The following is a 16,522-nucleotide window of genomic DNA, read 5'->3' as shown; positions in this document are numbered from 1 at the left end:
ACAATAAGCTATTTGACATAATGTATGAATAGATTCCAGGATCTCTTATTGTGGATCTAGTATTGTATGCAATTATGACCATTCATTGTGGTTTTTTTAAAATGTTTTATGCTTATTATTTAGAGAAATACATATTTTTTTTCTTGTACTATATGTTGATTCATTGCTACAAGCCTATTATCTGACCTGAACTACAGTTCTTTTTTGTCCTTTTTTTTCTTTTCCAAGGTTGCCTGTGTGGACCGCTAACCTTCACAATACCCTTCATTTCAGTAATTTGTTAAAACTATTAATGCAATTAAAGAGATACCACACGTCCCTATAATAGATCCAAACTCCATTCAGATTTCCTCATATGCCACTGTAAGCCCTCACTTGCCCCAAAACATCCATCAGAACTATCACCTCCATGTCTTTTAAAACTCTATCTACCGCAATAACACTCATTCCCCATCACCTACAGCATGGGTCTCCAACCTTTGGCCCTCCAGCTGTTGTTGAACTACACATGCCAGCATGCCCTGCCACCATTTTGATATAAAAGCATGCTAAAACTGTTGCAGGGCATCCTGGGATCTGTAGTTCCACAGCAGCTGGAGGGCCAAAGGTTGAATACCCATGACCTACAGATTGACAAAACTGCTCTTCATATCTCCCAAAATGTCTAGTTACAGCTCTGCCCTCCCCTCCCACAGCCTAACCCTAATCCTACCCCTAGTGCCTAACCCTAACCCTCCCGCCTGAATGTGTCGGGATTCTGACGGTCGGGGTGCTACTGCCGGTATTGTGACCGTCGGGATCCTGACTATATCCCAGAACAGTGGCTGATTTTGTGGGGAGAGAAATCTGAAGCAGCGCACTGTGCAACAGTGTAAATCTGACATGAAAGTCCAACCTCCGACCCTACTACAACCACACATTTCATTAGACATTTACTTTACGTAAGGATTCATCATGAAAGGATGGGGACATCAAGGCTGTATTTTTTCCATGTGGCACTATTGTATGCCTGATATATAGTATAGATAAATTGAACACATAGATAGTTAATGTGAAAGTGCAAAATAAGTGCTAAGGAATGTGTCTGCTAAGTGCAATTGGTTGCACCTTCTTCTGTATGGCAAGAAATAACCTTGCCCATCCCTCCTTACAAAAATCTCACTCCGCAAAATGAAATTTAATGTTTTCACTTCTCCTCAAAGCGGAGCACAGCAGCTTTGTACACTACGGGGGACGCACTACACTGGCTGGGGCAAATGCTGCCCCAAATGTTGCTTCGTTCAGCCATTTTGTCCTTCAGAATTAGAACCAGTATATTTTCAGCTCTTCGGTTCTCATCTTAGAAACACACAAACTCTTTGTAAAATAAATAAAAGTAGAGCACAGTGTATTTGTCTGATTGGTTTGATGTCCTGTATTTTTGGTAATTGGGAATCTTAATGATATTTATATTTCCCAGCAGAAGACGCTGTTGATAACATGACCAGAGATTTACAGGGCAACCTAAACTTTGCAGTAGACTTTATGTGTGTGTGTATATATTGAAGAGATTCTAAGAAGAAGAAAAATATATAGATATACATTTGCAATGCTCAATCCTCACTTGAATGTCTCAGCAGATTTTCTCTGATGATTGCTGAGTGGTGCTTAAAGTGTGCTGGTAGCACAAGGCGCTTGTTTAAGTAATTGTGCCGAGACACAGATGCCGACTTATGGCAGGTCATTGGGTGAATCTCCTGGAAGTTTTGCAGCCCCCTGGAGTTTCGGGAATGGCTGCAACACGTATCATGGAAATGCTTTGCAGGAGCAAATTGTACTTAGGAGATTGGAATTGAAATAAATAAATCCCCTCCTTACAAAGGGATTCTTATATGCTGAGCACAATCCAATCAGCAGCAGCTCCAAATAGCCAAGCTGTAATCACTAACAACACTCTGGGGCTGCTTAAATAAGATGCAATATTCCTGTTCGAAATGCCTTTGAGTGGCATAAATGCCAAAGTGCACAGTATACGGTACAAATGTGGCCGGTGAATGCACAAAATATTGTAATGCTTTTGGGCAGGTTCTTCTAAGTGTATAAGTGTAGCATTTTTACAGTGTATAAGGCAAAGTATGTTCATATGTTCAGAGGTAGGTTACAAAGAAATCCACAGCTTGTTGTTTCTATATATAATACATAACTTCACAGAGATGTGTGTGTGTGTGAATGGAATAAGTTGTCTATTTACTATTGGTGGGCAGTGATATATAAATGTGTGCTACAACAGTGTTTAATGGATCCTCAATGAAAATGCCCTCTTCTGTGAGGAAAGTTAGCCTTTCAGTGGCAGCTTATCACTGCCAGTGAAAGTAGAAAGTGCCATACAATTGTGTGGTTAACGTCCATATACAGTATGTGCAAGAGTGATCTGACTATCACTGGCTATACTCCATTGATAAAGTCAGTTAACTCCATCCAGATATGGTGTTAGTTTGTGGCAAAAAGCTAAGGTTTTCACCGTTTAGTGAATTGGTCATGGTCCATATCCTCATAGAGGTCTATGGGGACAGTGGTAAACTCCTGAAACAAGGCTAAAATCAGTGAAAACTCAGATTTAAATGGTAAATAGGAGTGATAGAACCTTGCTACCACTTAGACCTTGCACTTTGATCTTAAACACTTCTTAAATAGACAAAATACAAACACACATAAACAAATAAACACACACTTTTATTTTGATTATTTTACCACTTTAATTTAACACTCCAACCAGATAGATTTTCCTATGTGTATTTAAGCAGCCTCAGCTAGAGATTCAGCAAGTTTCCAGGGGGGCTTTATACAAGTTAAGAGGGCAGAGCACAGTCAACAGTTCCTGGTTGTCTGAAGGCAACAAGAAGTTTTCTGTGCCTAAGTGCTCTCAGCGGATAGAAACCATGACAGCTATAAGATAATCATTCCCTTTAACACACTGAGAAAAGGCCACGGAGAGTCTACTGCTAATATGGAAGCAATATAAACAGTGAATCCATCCACGAGACATACACAGAGATAGGAATTTACTTTAAGAAATTTACTATGAATTTATAAGTGGTGATTCATAGATACTTGAGAAAGTAACAATCGCTTTGTGAAATATACTGTTGCCAAGCAACTTTTCAAGTTTCGCATCCACCCACAGGGCCTACTGTAAGGTAAATTAACAGTTACATATCTATATTTCCTTTCAATCCAGGATAAATCAGCACTATGCAGCATTTCACAGATTCCATGTATTTTTTCTGAATTTCTACATTTACCTTAAAATTTCCTTCCAAAACCATTGGTTCATTACACTCCAGACCTAGTGGTATTTTAAATGCGCTGTGAATAACACTGGAGTCCTAAGAAGTCCCAGGCATCACTGCGGCTTCATTCCCCATACAGCAGGTCAAGTACAAAGAAGTCAAAATGAGAACAAACTGCTTTGAAAAAAAAGCAGGAGCTCAGAGGCATTTGTTCTAAATGTGTTTATAAGCATCAGTTTTAAATTGAGCAAAAAAATAAATAAAATAAAGGTCATCAGGGACCACATCATAATGCCTGAGACTTAAATGTAGCTAAAAAAATAGCAAGTGTCAGTTCTGTAACCATCCGTTTCATATAGCACTAAGGTGTGCTTGCAAAATGCCTCATGCCCATCAACTAAATAGATGTAAACAATACATGCTTCATCTTACCTCCCTCATTGTCCTTACTGTCCGCACACAAGGTCTCCATGGCTACGTCACAGCCTGCTCCTCTCCAGCCCGGCTGGCACACGCAGTGCCATCCATTTTGGTCCAGAGTGCATCTTCCATTGCTGTTACAGAGTCCCGGACAGCCCTCTGCCAAGACACAGACATAAGGAAAATAGCAAGTGATTTGGGAATTCCACCTTCGGAGAACAAAACCTAAGACACTTACAGGCCTTCATAAAAAGCGTAAACACTGTAACAACACATGAAGAGAGAACAAATCACATTGCACAGATCATAAACTCTTAAGTAGTCTTTCAAATTAGACGTACTGTGTAGTGCCAGAGATCTATTTAGCCTGGAAGCCAATGCTCCTGCTGACCAGATAACATGACAGGATTGTGAATTTCCTATTCTAGAACAAGATTGATGCAGATCAAGCAGAAAGTAAAACAGTATTTCTGCAATACAAGACTTTGATCGCCTTATTTCTAGTTTGGCATTTAACTGCTATTGTACACGGCATGATGCCTTTAATTAGCCAGCCTTGGACATTACGTGAGAAAATAGGTTATGTTGATTTCTCACAGTTGACTATAAGGCTATGTTTATCAATATTCTATGCAAAGGACTAACAATATTTATTTGGTTATTTATTTTATTGATCTGGAAGGACATCAGCCTCCATATTGTCTGGTCTCAGGGTGGTAGTGCCTTCATGTGAATTTACAGTGCTTTCCATCATTGCACAAAGTACTGGCCAGAAGAATTAATGACCGTACTTTGCGCTGAAAGTACATTCCTTTTATACATATGAAGCGGAAGCTGAGAAATAAAGTGAAGCAGCTTAGCGACTAGTCTAACAGACATTGGGGGGAGTCAGGCTGCAAACGGAAGGGACAGGACTGACAGGATTTCCAACTCAACGGAGGAGCTGTGCGGTTTTGGTTACTCAGGACGGACAAAATGAAATACCATAGGGACCACAAGGAAAGACATTGATAAGACTCAACAAGAACACGGTAGTGACGTGCTTCAAGACATAGAGCAGGAAGTGAGGTTTTCTTTGTGACAGTCTCCCTAAGGCTTTTGCATTTTTACCTTTATATCCCATCTTGTCTGCTTTTAGCAAGAAGGGAAAATTTATGACACAAATTACAATAATTTAATAGATCTGATAATTAAAAGGTTTCAAATGTCTATATGACAATACATATAAGATTTTCAGAATAAATGAAACAAAATATGAACAATAATTTGTCTATTTCTTGTGATTCGATGGTTTTTACATTGAAAATTCGGTTCCCGCACCTTGGAAGTCACTACTAATATTTGGATAAAGAAAAATTGAATCACTGCTCATCTACCATTCTTCCAGGGGGGCAGGGGTGTTAAATTCCGTTATGGGAACAATTTTAATACATAGTTTTTAAAAATATGTTTATGCTGTAGATTTATTAGTGTAATGTGTTAGAGTTGGTTTGTAAATGTGTAAGTGTCAGTCCCCCCAAAAATTTTCATAACGTGTTACAGGGAATTCCTGACAACATTGGCAATCAAGCTCTACACTTAGCCCTACTGTATGTGCAGGCTGGCTGACGACAGAGAAACGCTAAGAAAATATGTAATAGAAAGTATCCACGTGTAACGCGGAGCCTGGGAATGGGAGTGTACAGTATAGTGCACATAACGGACTTGTGACAACACGAGTGCACAAAAGCAGTCTTCACGGCAGATGCCATGACACAGATAACAAAACGGAAGCATTTCACACACTAGGTGGATTAAAAATAAATTTAAAAAAATAATAAAATGTTTAGCAATGTGTTTTTTTTGTTTGTAAGTTTTAATATGTGCCTCCATGTTCTTAAACTAGAAATGTGGTGAAACTTCTCATTAACTAAAGAGACAAAATACTTGAAACTTCTAATAGCTAGTGGGCTACCACATCAGACATGCATATAATAAGAAATCTGGCCACCTCCTGGAAACTATTTGAGTTACTTTTACTACAACACTGCTTCCTGTATAAGCTTCATGTGGTCAGGGGCGTTTTTAGAGAGGAGGGGGCCTGTGTGCATTCCCTGTCCTGGGGCTCCTCAATTCTTCCCGGCAGCCGGTAGCTGACTAACGCGTCTGGACAGCCACCGGAGCATTAGTAGGCTCTGGGCACTAGAGTGTGCCCAGAGTCTACTGCGCATGCGCAAAACGCGGGAAAAATGGCCACGGCTGCCATTTTTCCGGCTTTTTGTACAGCGCTGACACCCAGTGCGGGACGTCAGAGTGGTAAATTTTCAGTAATTTGGGGCCCGTGTGCACCGCACACACTGTACCCATTATAGACACGACCCTGGTGGTACTGTACATGAAGGCACAGGTACAAAAGCTCCCTGCTTCCTGTGTAAGCTTCATGCGGTACTGTACATGAGGGCACATGTACAAAAGCTCCCTGCTTCCTGTATAAGCTTCATGTGGTACTGTACATGAGGCACAGGTACAAAAGCTCCCTGCTTCTGGTGTAAGCTTTGTGTGGTACTGCACATGAGGGCACAGGTACAAAAGCTCCCTGCTTCCTGTGTAAGCTTCATGTGGTACTGTACATGATGGCACATATACAATATCTCCCTGCTTCCTTTGTAAGCTTCATTTGGTAGTACTGCACATGAGGGACAGGTACAAAAGCTCTCTGCTTCCTATGTAAGCTCTCTGCTTCCTGTGTACCTGTGCCCTCATGTATGGTACTGTACATGAGGGCACAGGTACAAAAGCTCTCTGCTTCCTGTGTAAGCTCTCTGCTTCCTGTGTACTTGTGCCCTCATGTATGGTACTGTACATGAGGGCACAGGTACAAAAGCTCCCTGCTTCCTTTGTAAGCTTCATGTGGTACTGTACATGACGGCACAGATACAAAAGCTCCCTGCTTCCGGTGTAAGCTTCATGTGGTAGTACTGCACATGAGGGACAGGTACAAAAGCTCTCTGCTTCCTGTGTACCTGTGCCCTCATGTATGGTACTGTACATGAGGGCACAGGTACAAAAGCTCTCTGCTTTCTGTGTAAGCTTTATATGGCACTGTACATGAGAGCACAGGTACAAAAGCTCTCTGCTTCCTGTGTAAGCTTTATATGGCACTGTACATGAGAGCACAGGTACAAAAGCTCTCTGCTTCCTGTGTAAGCTTCATGTGGTACTGCACATGAGGGCACATGTACAAAAGCTCCTATCTTCCTGTGTAAGTTTCATGTGATACTGTACATGATGGCACAGATACAAAAGCTCCCTGCTTCCTTTGTAAGCTTCATGTGGTACTGTACATGACGGCACAGATACAAAAGCTCCCTGCTTCCGGTGTAAGCTTCATGTGGTAGTACTGCACATGAGGGACAGGTACAAAAGCTCTCTGCTTCCTGTGTACCTGTGCCCTCATGTATGGTACTGTACATGAGGGCACAGGTACAAAAGCTCTCTGCTTCCTGTGTAAACTTTATATGGCACTGTACATGAGAGCACAGGTACAAAAGCTCTCTGCTTCCTGTGTAAGCTTTATAGGGTACTGTACATGAGAGCACATGTACAAAAGCTCTCTGCTTCCTGTGTAAGCTTTATATGGCACTGTACATGAGAGCACAGGTACAAAAGCTCTCTGCTTCCTGTGTAAGCTTTATAGGGTACTGTACATGAGGGCACAGGTACAAAAACTCTCTGCTTCCTGTGTAAGCTTTATATGGCACTGTACATGAGAGCACAGGTACAAAAGCTCTCTGCTTCCTGTGTAAGCTTTATAGGGTACTGTACATGAGAGCACATGTACAAAAGCTCACTGCTTCCTGTGTAAATATGTTATTGCAAAAGTGTTAAGATAATTTTCATATAATGCCGATATTATCCACTATGTGCATTCTATAGTAAGTATATTTATACGTCCTTCTCATATTTATACATTTAATTACATATTTTTAATCAATAGTAACTTGGCTGGTTTGAAATGGTTAAAAACGAAGGTAAGCGCTTGATTTAATTTTACTTACAATATGAAATCTGGCCTGCCAGTTATTAACAAGGATATTATGTCTCCCTGACTTCAGTCTAATTATTAGCAAAGTTATCTTTGCAAATTGGAGGGCAGAATGTGCTTAGTGAGCAATTTTTAAGGCAAGGTACTTTATGAAACTAAATGTGCCCGTTGCTTTTTTTTATTTCTTCCTTAAAGTGTGGTTCCTAATTGACTTTTATCCCTGCATAACTTGATGCAAAATGTTCTAATGGGCTCCGTTTCCTCTGTATAATTAGGACTTTCAGAGACGAGAGGGCTGCTGTCTTCGTTAACCTGTTCTGTGGGGGACGTAACATTTGTTGTAGGTCAATGTCACATTAATGGGGAAATTATAGCACTGACATTTTTTAAAGGTGTATTAGAAATGCATTACAGTGAAAGTGCTCACCCATTCAACACTGTTTTTGGCACAGATATGTTGGCCTGTAGAGCTTTTTTTTGGGTTGTTGTTTTTTTGAACATTAAAAAATCATACAGCAACAAAAGACACAATGGCAATTCTTGGGAAACATGCACACATGGGCCACATTTAAATAAGGGAAAGAGCGATGCAGAGGATAGAGCAGCACCAAGATATTATTTCATGGCGGCCATCTTTAACAAGATGATCAAATACTGTTTCATGACTAGATCAAATTATTGGACCATTAATTTGTTTAAAGACATTTGTCAAAACAGTGTCTTTCTGCAGAAGTAAATGGTAAATTGTCTTGCACATGTGTACACTTACCTGCTAGCATCTCTAATGTCAACATAAGTTGCTATCTTAACTTATTTGTACATTGTTGTGATCAAACAGGACTATAAGCATCCCCCATTTTAGAAGAATGTCTATATCTCCCATGAAGGGGTGTGGTTATAATCTTTCCATGTTTAAAGATGGCTGCCTTCAACTTGCATTGCAACTTGCCAAAGTGACTTTGGAAGCATTGCCTAAGATTTGTGAAGACTACTGCACCATGATCACAATTAAACAGAATTAAAGAATAATACTGAACAGACATAAAACTGTGGTCGGGCGAGCACATTCATTTTGCCTCCCAGCTATTAAACCAATTGGTCCAGTCTAGTAATCTAAATAAATCATTGGACCTACAGTAGGTGGCTATTGTTAGAATAAATTATATTGCTATATCAATTTTTTTTTTTCATAGGGGAGGGGGGATAATTTATTTTATTAAACGTCAGTGATCACGAATGACTGAGGTTTTTTTTTTTTCTATGATCACTTTCTATATGTTTTTGAATCACAGCTAATGGCAAAATATGCATTCCAATCAATGCTAAAATATTTGTTAGGATTTTCCTCCTAACAGTAATGGTGGCATTACATTTTGTATGCTATATTTTATTGGAAGCTTATTCTAGTGCACAATTCCATTTTGGAAGGACACAAGATTGTTTTTTTTTGGCATCGAAGAAACAAACTATAAAACTAGATTTTAAATTGCTGTTCTATATAGTATACAAAAGGTGGATTTACCAGACTTTTAAATCTATACACAGCAACAGGGCCACAGTTATCACCGACAAAAATGAAAGCCAATATTTAATGCTCCCTTTTCCTTTCAGAAATGAAATATTGCACCACAATAGCCTATGGGTAAGCATCATTATTTTACATTTTACTGAACCAGAGAAAGGCTAACGACTTTCCAATACTAGTTTTTTTTTTCTTTTAACATCCATATTAGATTATCTGCAAATCTAAAAATTATAAATGTATTATTAGAAGCATAATAAAAGGAAATCTAATTACAAAAATAATGCACTCATGGGAATTAAAAATTAACACTATTTTTTGTTTACTTTTTGACTGATTATAGTACATTAAATGTGTACTCCTTCCAGATACTGGTCCCTCCACTCTTTCGCTCGGATTGGTTTAGATAATTTGAGGAATTAATTGGAAATGGCTGTATTAGACAAACAGAAAAGTATGGTAATTAAAGCAGAAATAATACCAGAATGTATCTGGTACAGTAAGTAGACTTAACATAAATAAAATGAGAGTAAATAAAAGAAACAACCGGACATATTATGATTTATTTAGCTGATCAAGAAAGCTGATGTGCAAGGGGGGAGGAAGGGGGGCGTTACTCACATAAACACAGCTAGTACTGTTTAGTAACTGGGAAATTATACCCAGCAAACATTTTTAAACAATTCAGTAAACAGAAAATAAAGACCATTTTTTTTAATTTTAAGGGCATGCATATTATCTCTATACATAACAGTAGGAAGAGAAATACAATGAAAGGGAAAAGAAGTTATATTGATGAATAATGAAGCTTCAATTTTCAGAGCACCGCAAACGTTAAAATGAAATCTGATTTCAGAGTAGACACATAGGTGTAGCTAATTAGCTCACATTTACATAGGTTTCATAGATTAGCTACAGCAAATTCCGACATGGTGACACTTCCCTGTCATGCGTTAGATTTAACCTGATCTGGAAAATATGTTTTGAAAGCTCAGCAGGTACAGTCGTGGGGCAAAACCATTTAAAAATAAATAAAAATAAATGATTGCAGGGTTTATCATCCCTTCTAAGCCAGCAGATTTAATGAGCTTAGAAATATCAAGAATTAACACAAAGAAAAACTAAAACGCTATAAAACAAAATCAGCAAATGCTCTACATGTAATAATGCACACACACAAACAGCATCGGTCAAATTAAGGAGAGGAGGGTGGGGTTCATGTTAATGGTATTTTGCTGAAGAGTGTTTGACACATAGAAATTGGGGTAAATATAGCTGTATATGTACTCCAATTCGTTAAGGTTAAATAAGTAGAAATAATACAGTACCTTTAACTATCTTATCCAAATAGTGAGCTTGTGAAATTGAGAGGGGAAAAGAACAAGACAGACATTTCAGGACAGTAACTGTTAGAAATTACATGCAGAAATAAAGAGCATCTGAGGCTAATACAGGGAATATATAGGTTAGATCAGAGTTGAGATCTCCAAACCAGCAAATGCGAAGCCTGTGCAGAGCCAAAATTAATTCCCTGTGCTGGAATCTACATTTCATGCCACTTCAGGGTAGTCTAACTCTGTTGTCGTTGTCATCCCCTCGTTTTAGTAACATGGGGGCAAACTCATAAATATATATCACAGTCAATGGTGCACAGTATTTAAAAGTAGTACTGACCTATACATGCAACACAGATGTAAAGTTAAATACAAGTCGATTTGCAGAGAATATTTTGCGTGTTTTCACGGTGCACATGTTCCAAACCACGTGCACATAATTACAGCAAGGCAGGGTCGCACACGAATCGATCGCATCCCCACTGAACAATCATAACTGGGCGTTCTCATGTAGGCAAAGTTCAGAGGGGACGTGTGACGCGTCGATGGAATTGCGGATGATGCCGTGTTGTGCGTATGTATGATTGCACCTGTTCTTAAGATGGAAATAATGCACTTGATATAGGGGTCTATGTACTAAGCAGTGTTAGGAGACAGAGTGAAAAGTAATAAGGAAGTGATAAGGTGCCAGCCAATCAGCTCCCAACTGTCATTTTTCAAACACAGCCTGTGAGATGGAAATTGGGAGCTGATTGGCTGCCACCTTATCACTTTATCATCACTTTTCACTCTGTCTCCTAACACTGCTTAGTAAATAGACCACTTAGTGTTGGTTCAAGTGTGAACTGATAGTGATGACGGCTGTGAAATCAAGCTCGTAGAGAGGGATGTCCTTTCCACAAAGGTGTATACAACTGGGCGCATATATGCATTAATTTCTGTCCATCCAATGTAGAAACAATTACTGTCAACTTGCGTTCAACTCTGCATAAGGCTCTTTATATGCACATAGTGGAGGCGCACTGTTGCAGGCTGCACCATTATACATGAGGATCACACTTGCTTATTTCTTGTTGCTTCCTCTCTGGCTTATAAAATTTTATTAAACAAAGACAAAAACAAAAGTAACCTGTGAACTTGTAAGTAAAAATTATCATTAGGACTTTTTTTATTTTCAACTAGAAAACCTTAACTATCAATATTTACATTTATATCATTCAGACTTCCAATGTACTATAGTATATAAAATAAGATGGAGATGGATAGGTAGGTACTATATTTAGCAGCAAATACAAAGTATTGGTTAATTCTTACGACCTAAGCAAACTTTGAATTACATGTTGGTCCCGTTTTCTTATAGTATGTAGACATTACAGCAATCTTACTTGTAGGTAAGGTATGTATAACAAGGGATAAATATGTAAGAGATGTTATTTCAGTGACATTTCACAATAACAATAATAAAATCAGATTGGTCATTGGCTGGCCAAATGATCAGATTCAGTGGCACAGCCAGAAAGGGAAGGGGGATGCAGAAGAAACCTTGAAAATGTCGAGAGAGGCACCAGTTAGTGCAGGACCTCCTTGAGGCTGCCTAATATGTTGTCTTTTTTTCTGCTGGGGTCTGACAAATGAGGAGCAAAGGAGGGGTGGGCAAATAGGCAAGTGGGCTGGTGAACTGTGGCTGGACACAAACCAGTTGATGCTCATTACTCCTCCTCCCCTTGTAGGGGCAGTGCAGTCCATTGCTGTGATGTACTGTATGGCAATGCTTTATTGTGTGGCCGTCACTCAATGCTATGCGTACTATATGGCATTCATTGTGATGCTGTGAGTACTGTCAAGTGGTCACTTTGATGTTGATGCTATGTGTACTGTATGGTGGTCACTAAAATGCTGTATACACTATGTCGCCCATTGTGATGCTTTGTGGACTGTATGGAGGTCACTTTGATGCTGTGTGTATTGTATGGTGGCCACTGTGATGCTGTGTGTACTGTATGGTGGCCACTGCAATGCTGTGTGTACTGCATGGCATTCACTAGGATGCTATGGGTACTGTATGGCAATCACTAAGATGCTGTGACTTTTGAATGGTGGGCACTGCAATGCTGTGTTGTCTGTATGGTGGTTACTGAAATGCTTTGAGTACACTATGGAGGTCACTGCAATGCTGTATTGTGTGGTGGTCACTCAATGCTGTATGGTCACTCGATGCTGTGTGTACTGTTTGGCGTTCACTGTGATGCTACGAGTGCTGTATGCGATGTGTATTGTATGGTGGCCACTTTGATGCGATGTGTAGTGTATGGAGGTCACTGAAATGCTGTGTTTATTGTATGGTGGCCACTGTGATGCTGTGTGTACTGTATGGTGGCCATTGTGATGCTGTGCCACTGTGATGCTGTGTGTACTGTATGGTGGCCATTGTGATGCTATGTGTACTGTATGGTGTTCACTAGGATGCTATGTGTACTGAATGACAGTCGTTAAGGTGCTGTGTGTACTGTATGGTGGCCACTGAAATGCTGTGTGTACTGTATGGCGATTACTGAAATGCTGTGAGTAAACTATGGTGAACACTGAGTTCTGTGTTTCTCTATACTGTTTAACTGTTTCTCTAGTGTGTGTGTGTGGGGTATTAATGTAAAGTCAAGGGTAATGTTGACGTAATGTGGTTGCAAAATATGTATTTAGATATTGATATCTGAATTTTCTGGGGCCCCTATATTTCCACTTGTGCTTACCCTCATGTCATAAGCTGGCTATGCTACTGATTTGATTACAAAGTGCTGCATGAATTCTATACATGTGATGGAATCATGGCCACATCAAAATAATCATGGTCCAATTTTCATAGACTTAGCAATCAAAATACAATCAGATATTGTTGATATCAATGGTCTTAGTCGCTTAAAGGGGAGCGAGCAATTGGTGTCCACTTTGGTAATAAACAAAAAAAAATACCGGTAATTGTCAAAATCAAGCCAGCTATACGTCAGTACAATATTTACACTACCTAATATGTCAGACTGCTTACAAGTAAGTTGCTCGCTTACAGCATGACTAAGGTAACTATTGGAAGCCTCTTGACCCAACTCTGTTGCAGTCGCATACCTGCCCTGTCACATCCTGTCACCTGTCTCTCACTCACGCACCAGGATGAAATGGGAGACAGTTAAAAAAATTACCGGCTTACTCCTGTATGCTTCTCCTACATGTTTCAGTAACTGGAAGGGTGTGATAGCTGCAGAACAGGATGCCAAAATACGCTTTGTAAACATAAGTGTATTTCAATCAACCAGAACTCTATATAATTCATAGAAAGGCGTTTACTTTTTGGGAGATAAGGGATAAGCATTGAATCGTTCATGTTGTACCTTAAATGGATTGCGAGTTTTTCATCCGGTAGTAAATAGAAGGTAAAGCAGGTCCCACAGGGTATCTGCTGTTACAGATCATACGACAGCTCACATACAATAGAGCCGAGAGGTAACACAACTGCAGCGAGGTAACACAACTGCAGCCATTATCATTAGTGCAACCTATTTAAGCGTATAGGCAAAAGTTAATATTTGCTTGACCTTCCTATCTACCACAATATGTACACATAAAGTACAATCATTGCAGAAAATCTTTGATTTAAAGGCAAATCGGCACATCTATAAATAGATTAAACTAATGTGTACAGAGAGTCTGGACAAATGTGGCAGAATGCTACAATCTGACAGCTGTAATTTGCCATTCCCAATGGCTGTATTTCTATTAAAACCATCCCTATAAATCTATAGAAAACAGCAAAGACCACCTTTTTACCTATGCAGAAAAGCCACATTCTAACCGATAAGCCTCTTAATCTGCAAAAAACACCTTTGGGCCGAGGTCTATATTTTCGTCAGTGTCTACTGCAGTGATTGCGGCTTTTGTCCTACAGTATATAATAACAGGCATAATCACAGCTGGAAAAAACGCAATCTGATTTACTGCATATTTCAAGTAGAGACTCTTACCAGTGAAAATTACAGAATAGGAACGGTAGAGAGGGGCTTAAAAGCTCTCTGATGCAAACCAGCCAATAACAAAACAGTCTTTCCAATTTATAAACCCAATGTCTTGAGCCTGATCACAAGTAACTGGCATTTGAGGGAGGAATAATTCTCTGGTACGACGGCACAACCTAGCAATTCTTTCGAGCAGACACAGGCAATTATGCAAAACTCTGAGCAAAGTTATGTATAGTAGTTGTCTAATGTGGAAGGGAATGCTCTAGGGGCAACTTTGAGCCCACCCCTGCTGTTTCATTTGGCTTGGCAGAAAAGAATCAAGTCTAAATTGTATCCATTAAAACAAAGGTAAACATCAAGCCGTCTTCAGGAAAGTATACACTATTTATTGGAAATCAAACTGGCTATTTATTGTGGAACAATGGAGACCAGAAAGAAATAGCTTTTTTTATGTTAGAAAACATTAATGCCGGTCTATGACATAAATGGAATTGCCTAAAACCATTTTTTTCTGCACAACAAAACGTAATAAATTGATTTCCACAGACTGCTCAGCACCCTGCAAAATGACGCAGGCAGACTGTTGTTCTGGTCTGAGCAGGACGACCTCTAGGACAAGGCTGGCTAGTCACAAGTCAGGGGCTTGAACGCACATTAACAAGTGAAGAAAGGAATACAGAGGTCGGGTTAGTAGAATATGTGGCAAGCCGAAGCTCCAACTTATAACATATTTATAATGTATTATATTGACAGTACAAACAGGAGGGCCTGGGTTAGCCGGTTGTATGGTAGCAATTTGGTTCCCTCCCTATCCCCCAGGTCCTCTAGTATTTCTACAGTGCAGGTTAATATTGTCTCATGATCACAATTGATCTCCTGCCAATAACCACTAAGGTGCTGGAAATATGCAAGTACAGGTTGATTTTTGAGGCAGAGAGACATGTACACACCAGGGGATGCCCGGAGAAAATAAACAGCCCAGTTAATTAACCAGTGTAGTGTTTATTGGTAGTGAAATGGTACAGCCATACTAAATGTTATACACATTGGTTGATCGAACGGAGCTTGAGCGGAGTATCGTACAGCTCACACGCTGGTGGAGTTGCAGGGTAATTGGAACATCTTTTGTGGATGCAGTACAGTGGCAGTCTCACAGAGCTAAGTGGAAGACATGAGACGTCCACTGTGACGCTCTAACACATTAAACAAGATGGTGCCATACATGCGTAGTAATATGTTTGGCGTCCTTCTTGGCGCAGGGAATAAAACGTCACTGGAGGAGCAATTTGGAGTCTGCGCAGTAGCGCTCTCCATCTTCAACATAAGGGATCACCTTATTTGAAAGACGGGACTCTCCTCTTTCTGATAATTGTGGCCCTGAGTGTCTTGAAGCCAGAATGGGACATATATTCCCACATCCCTGGGCTTCATAATGATTTCTGCAGTGCACGGGTGCACTCAGGGGTCACATCACTGGAAAGAGGAGACTCATCTCTCTTAAAATGAGTGTATCCCTGAGGCTGTGGGGGCCAGGATAGGGGAAGAACGTGATATCATCACACATGCAGCGTGACTGTCATTAAGCCCAGTCTCTTGCTGAGTCTAAATTACACCAACTGTATTTTTAGGTAACTCCCCCCTCTTGTTTGAACCTCGGCAGTACTTAGAAAGAGTCCTACATATTTGTCTACTCTCCCAGAATGTCTGGGAAAGTCCTGCATCCCGTCCATGCCTAAAGTTAATCATAAACCCGCTTCTCACTGAAATATGCATTTTATTACCAGTTATTACTATTTTGCAAAGGAGGCAGGCTGTGATTGAAGGCAAGGTACCATGCCCCCCAAGGCAGTTGCCCCTGGTACCTCCCTGTTCATGATCTCCCAAAGGGGAATACTACAGCTAACCAAATATGAGTTTTCACCATTCAATGTGCTGCAAAGCAAGAGATA

General features: G+C 39.9%; 1 protein-coding gene across 1 annotated transcript in view; it reads right to left on the bottom strand.

The window, feature by feature from the left end:
- TENM3 (teneurin transmembrane protein 3) overlaps window positions 1-16,522 on the bottom strand; it is a 776,836-nt gene that overhangs the window by 136,220 nt on the left and 624,094 nt on the right. Inside the window, exon 14 of the mRNA XM_088446965.1 lies at window positions 3,702-3,848. Coding sequence (XP_088303091.1) covers window positions 3,702-3,848 — 147 coding nt within the window. The remainder of the gene's footprint in view (window positions 1-3,701; window positions 3,849-16,522) is intronic.

The sequence above is a fragment of the Taudactylus pleione genome, unplaced genomic scaffold (assembly GCF_031769625.1).
Source record: "Taudactylus pleione unplaced genomic scaffold, aTauple2 ptg000408l, whole genome shotgun sequence".
Lineage (NCBI taxonomy): Eukaryota > Metazoa > Chordata > Amphibia > Anura > Myobatrachidae > Taudactylus > Taudactylus pleione.
Note: the sequence above shows the minus strand (reverse complement) of the source record. Positions and strands in the feature narration are given on the sequence as shown.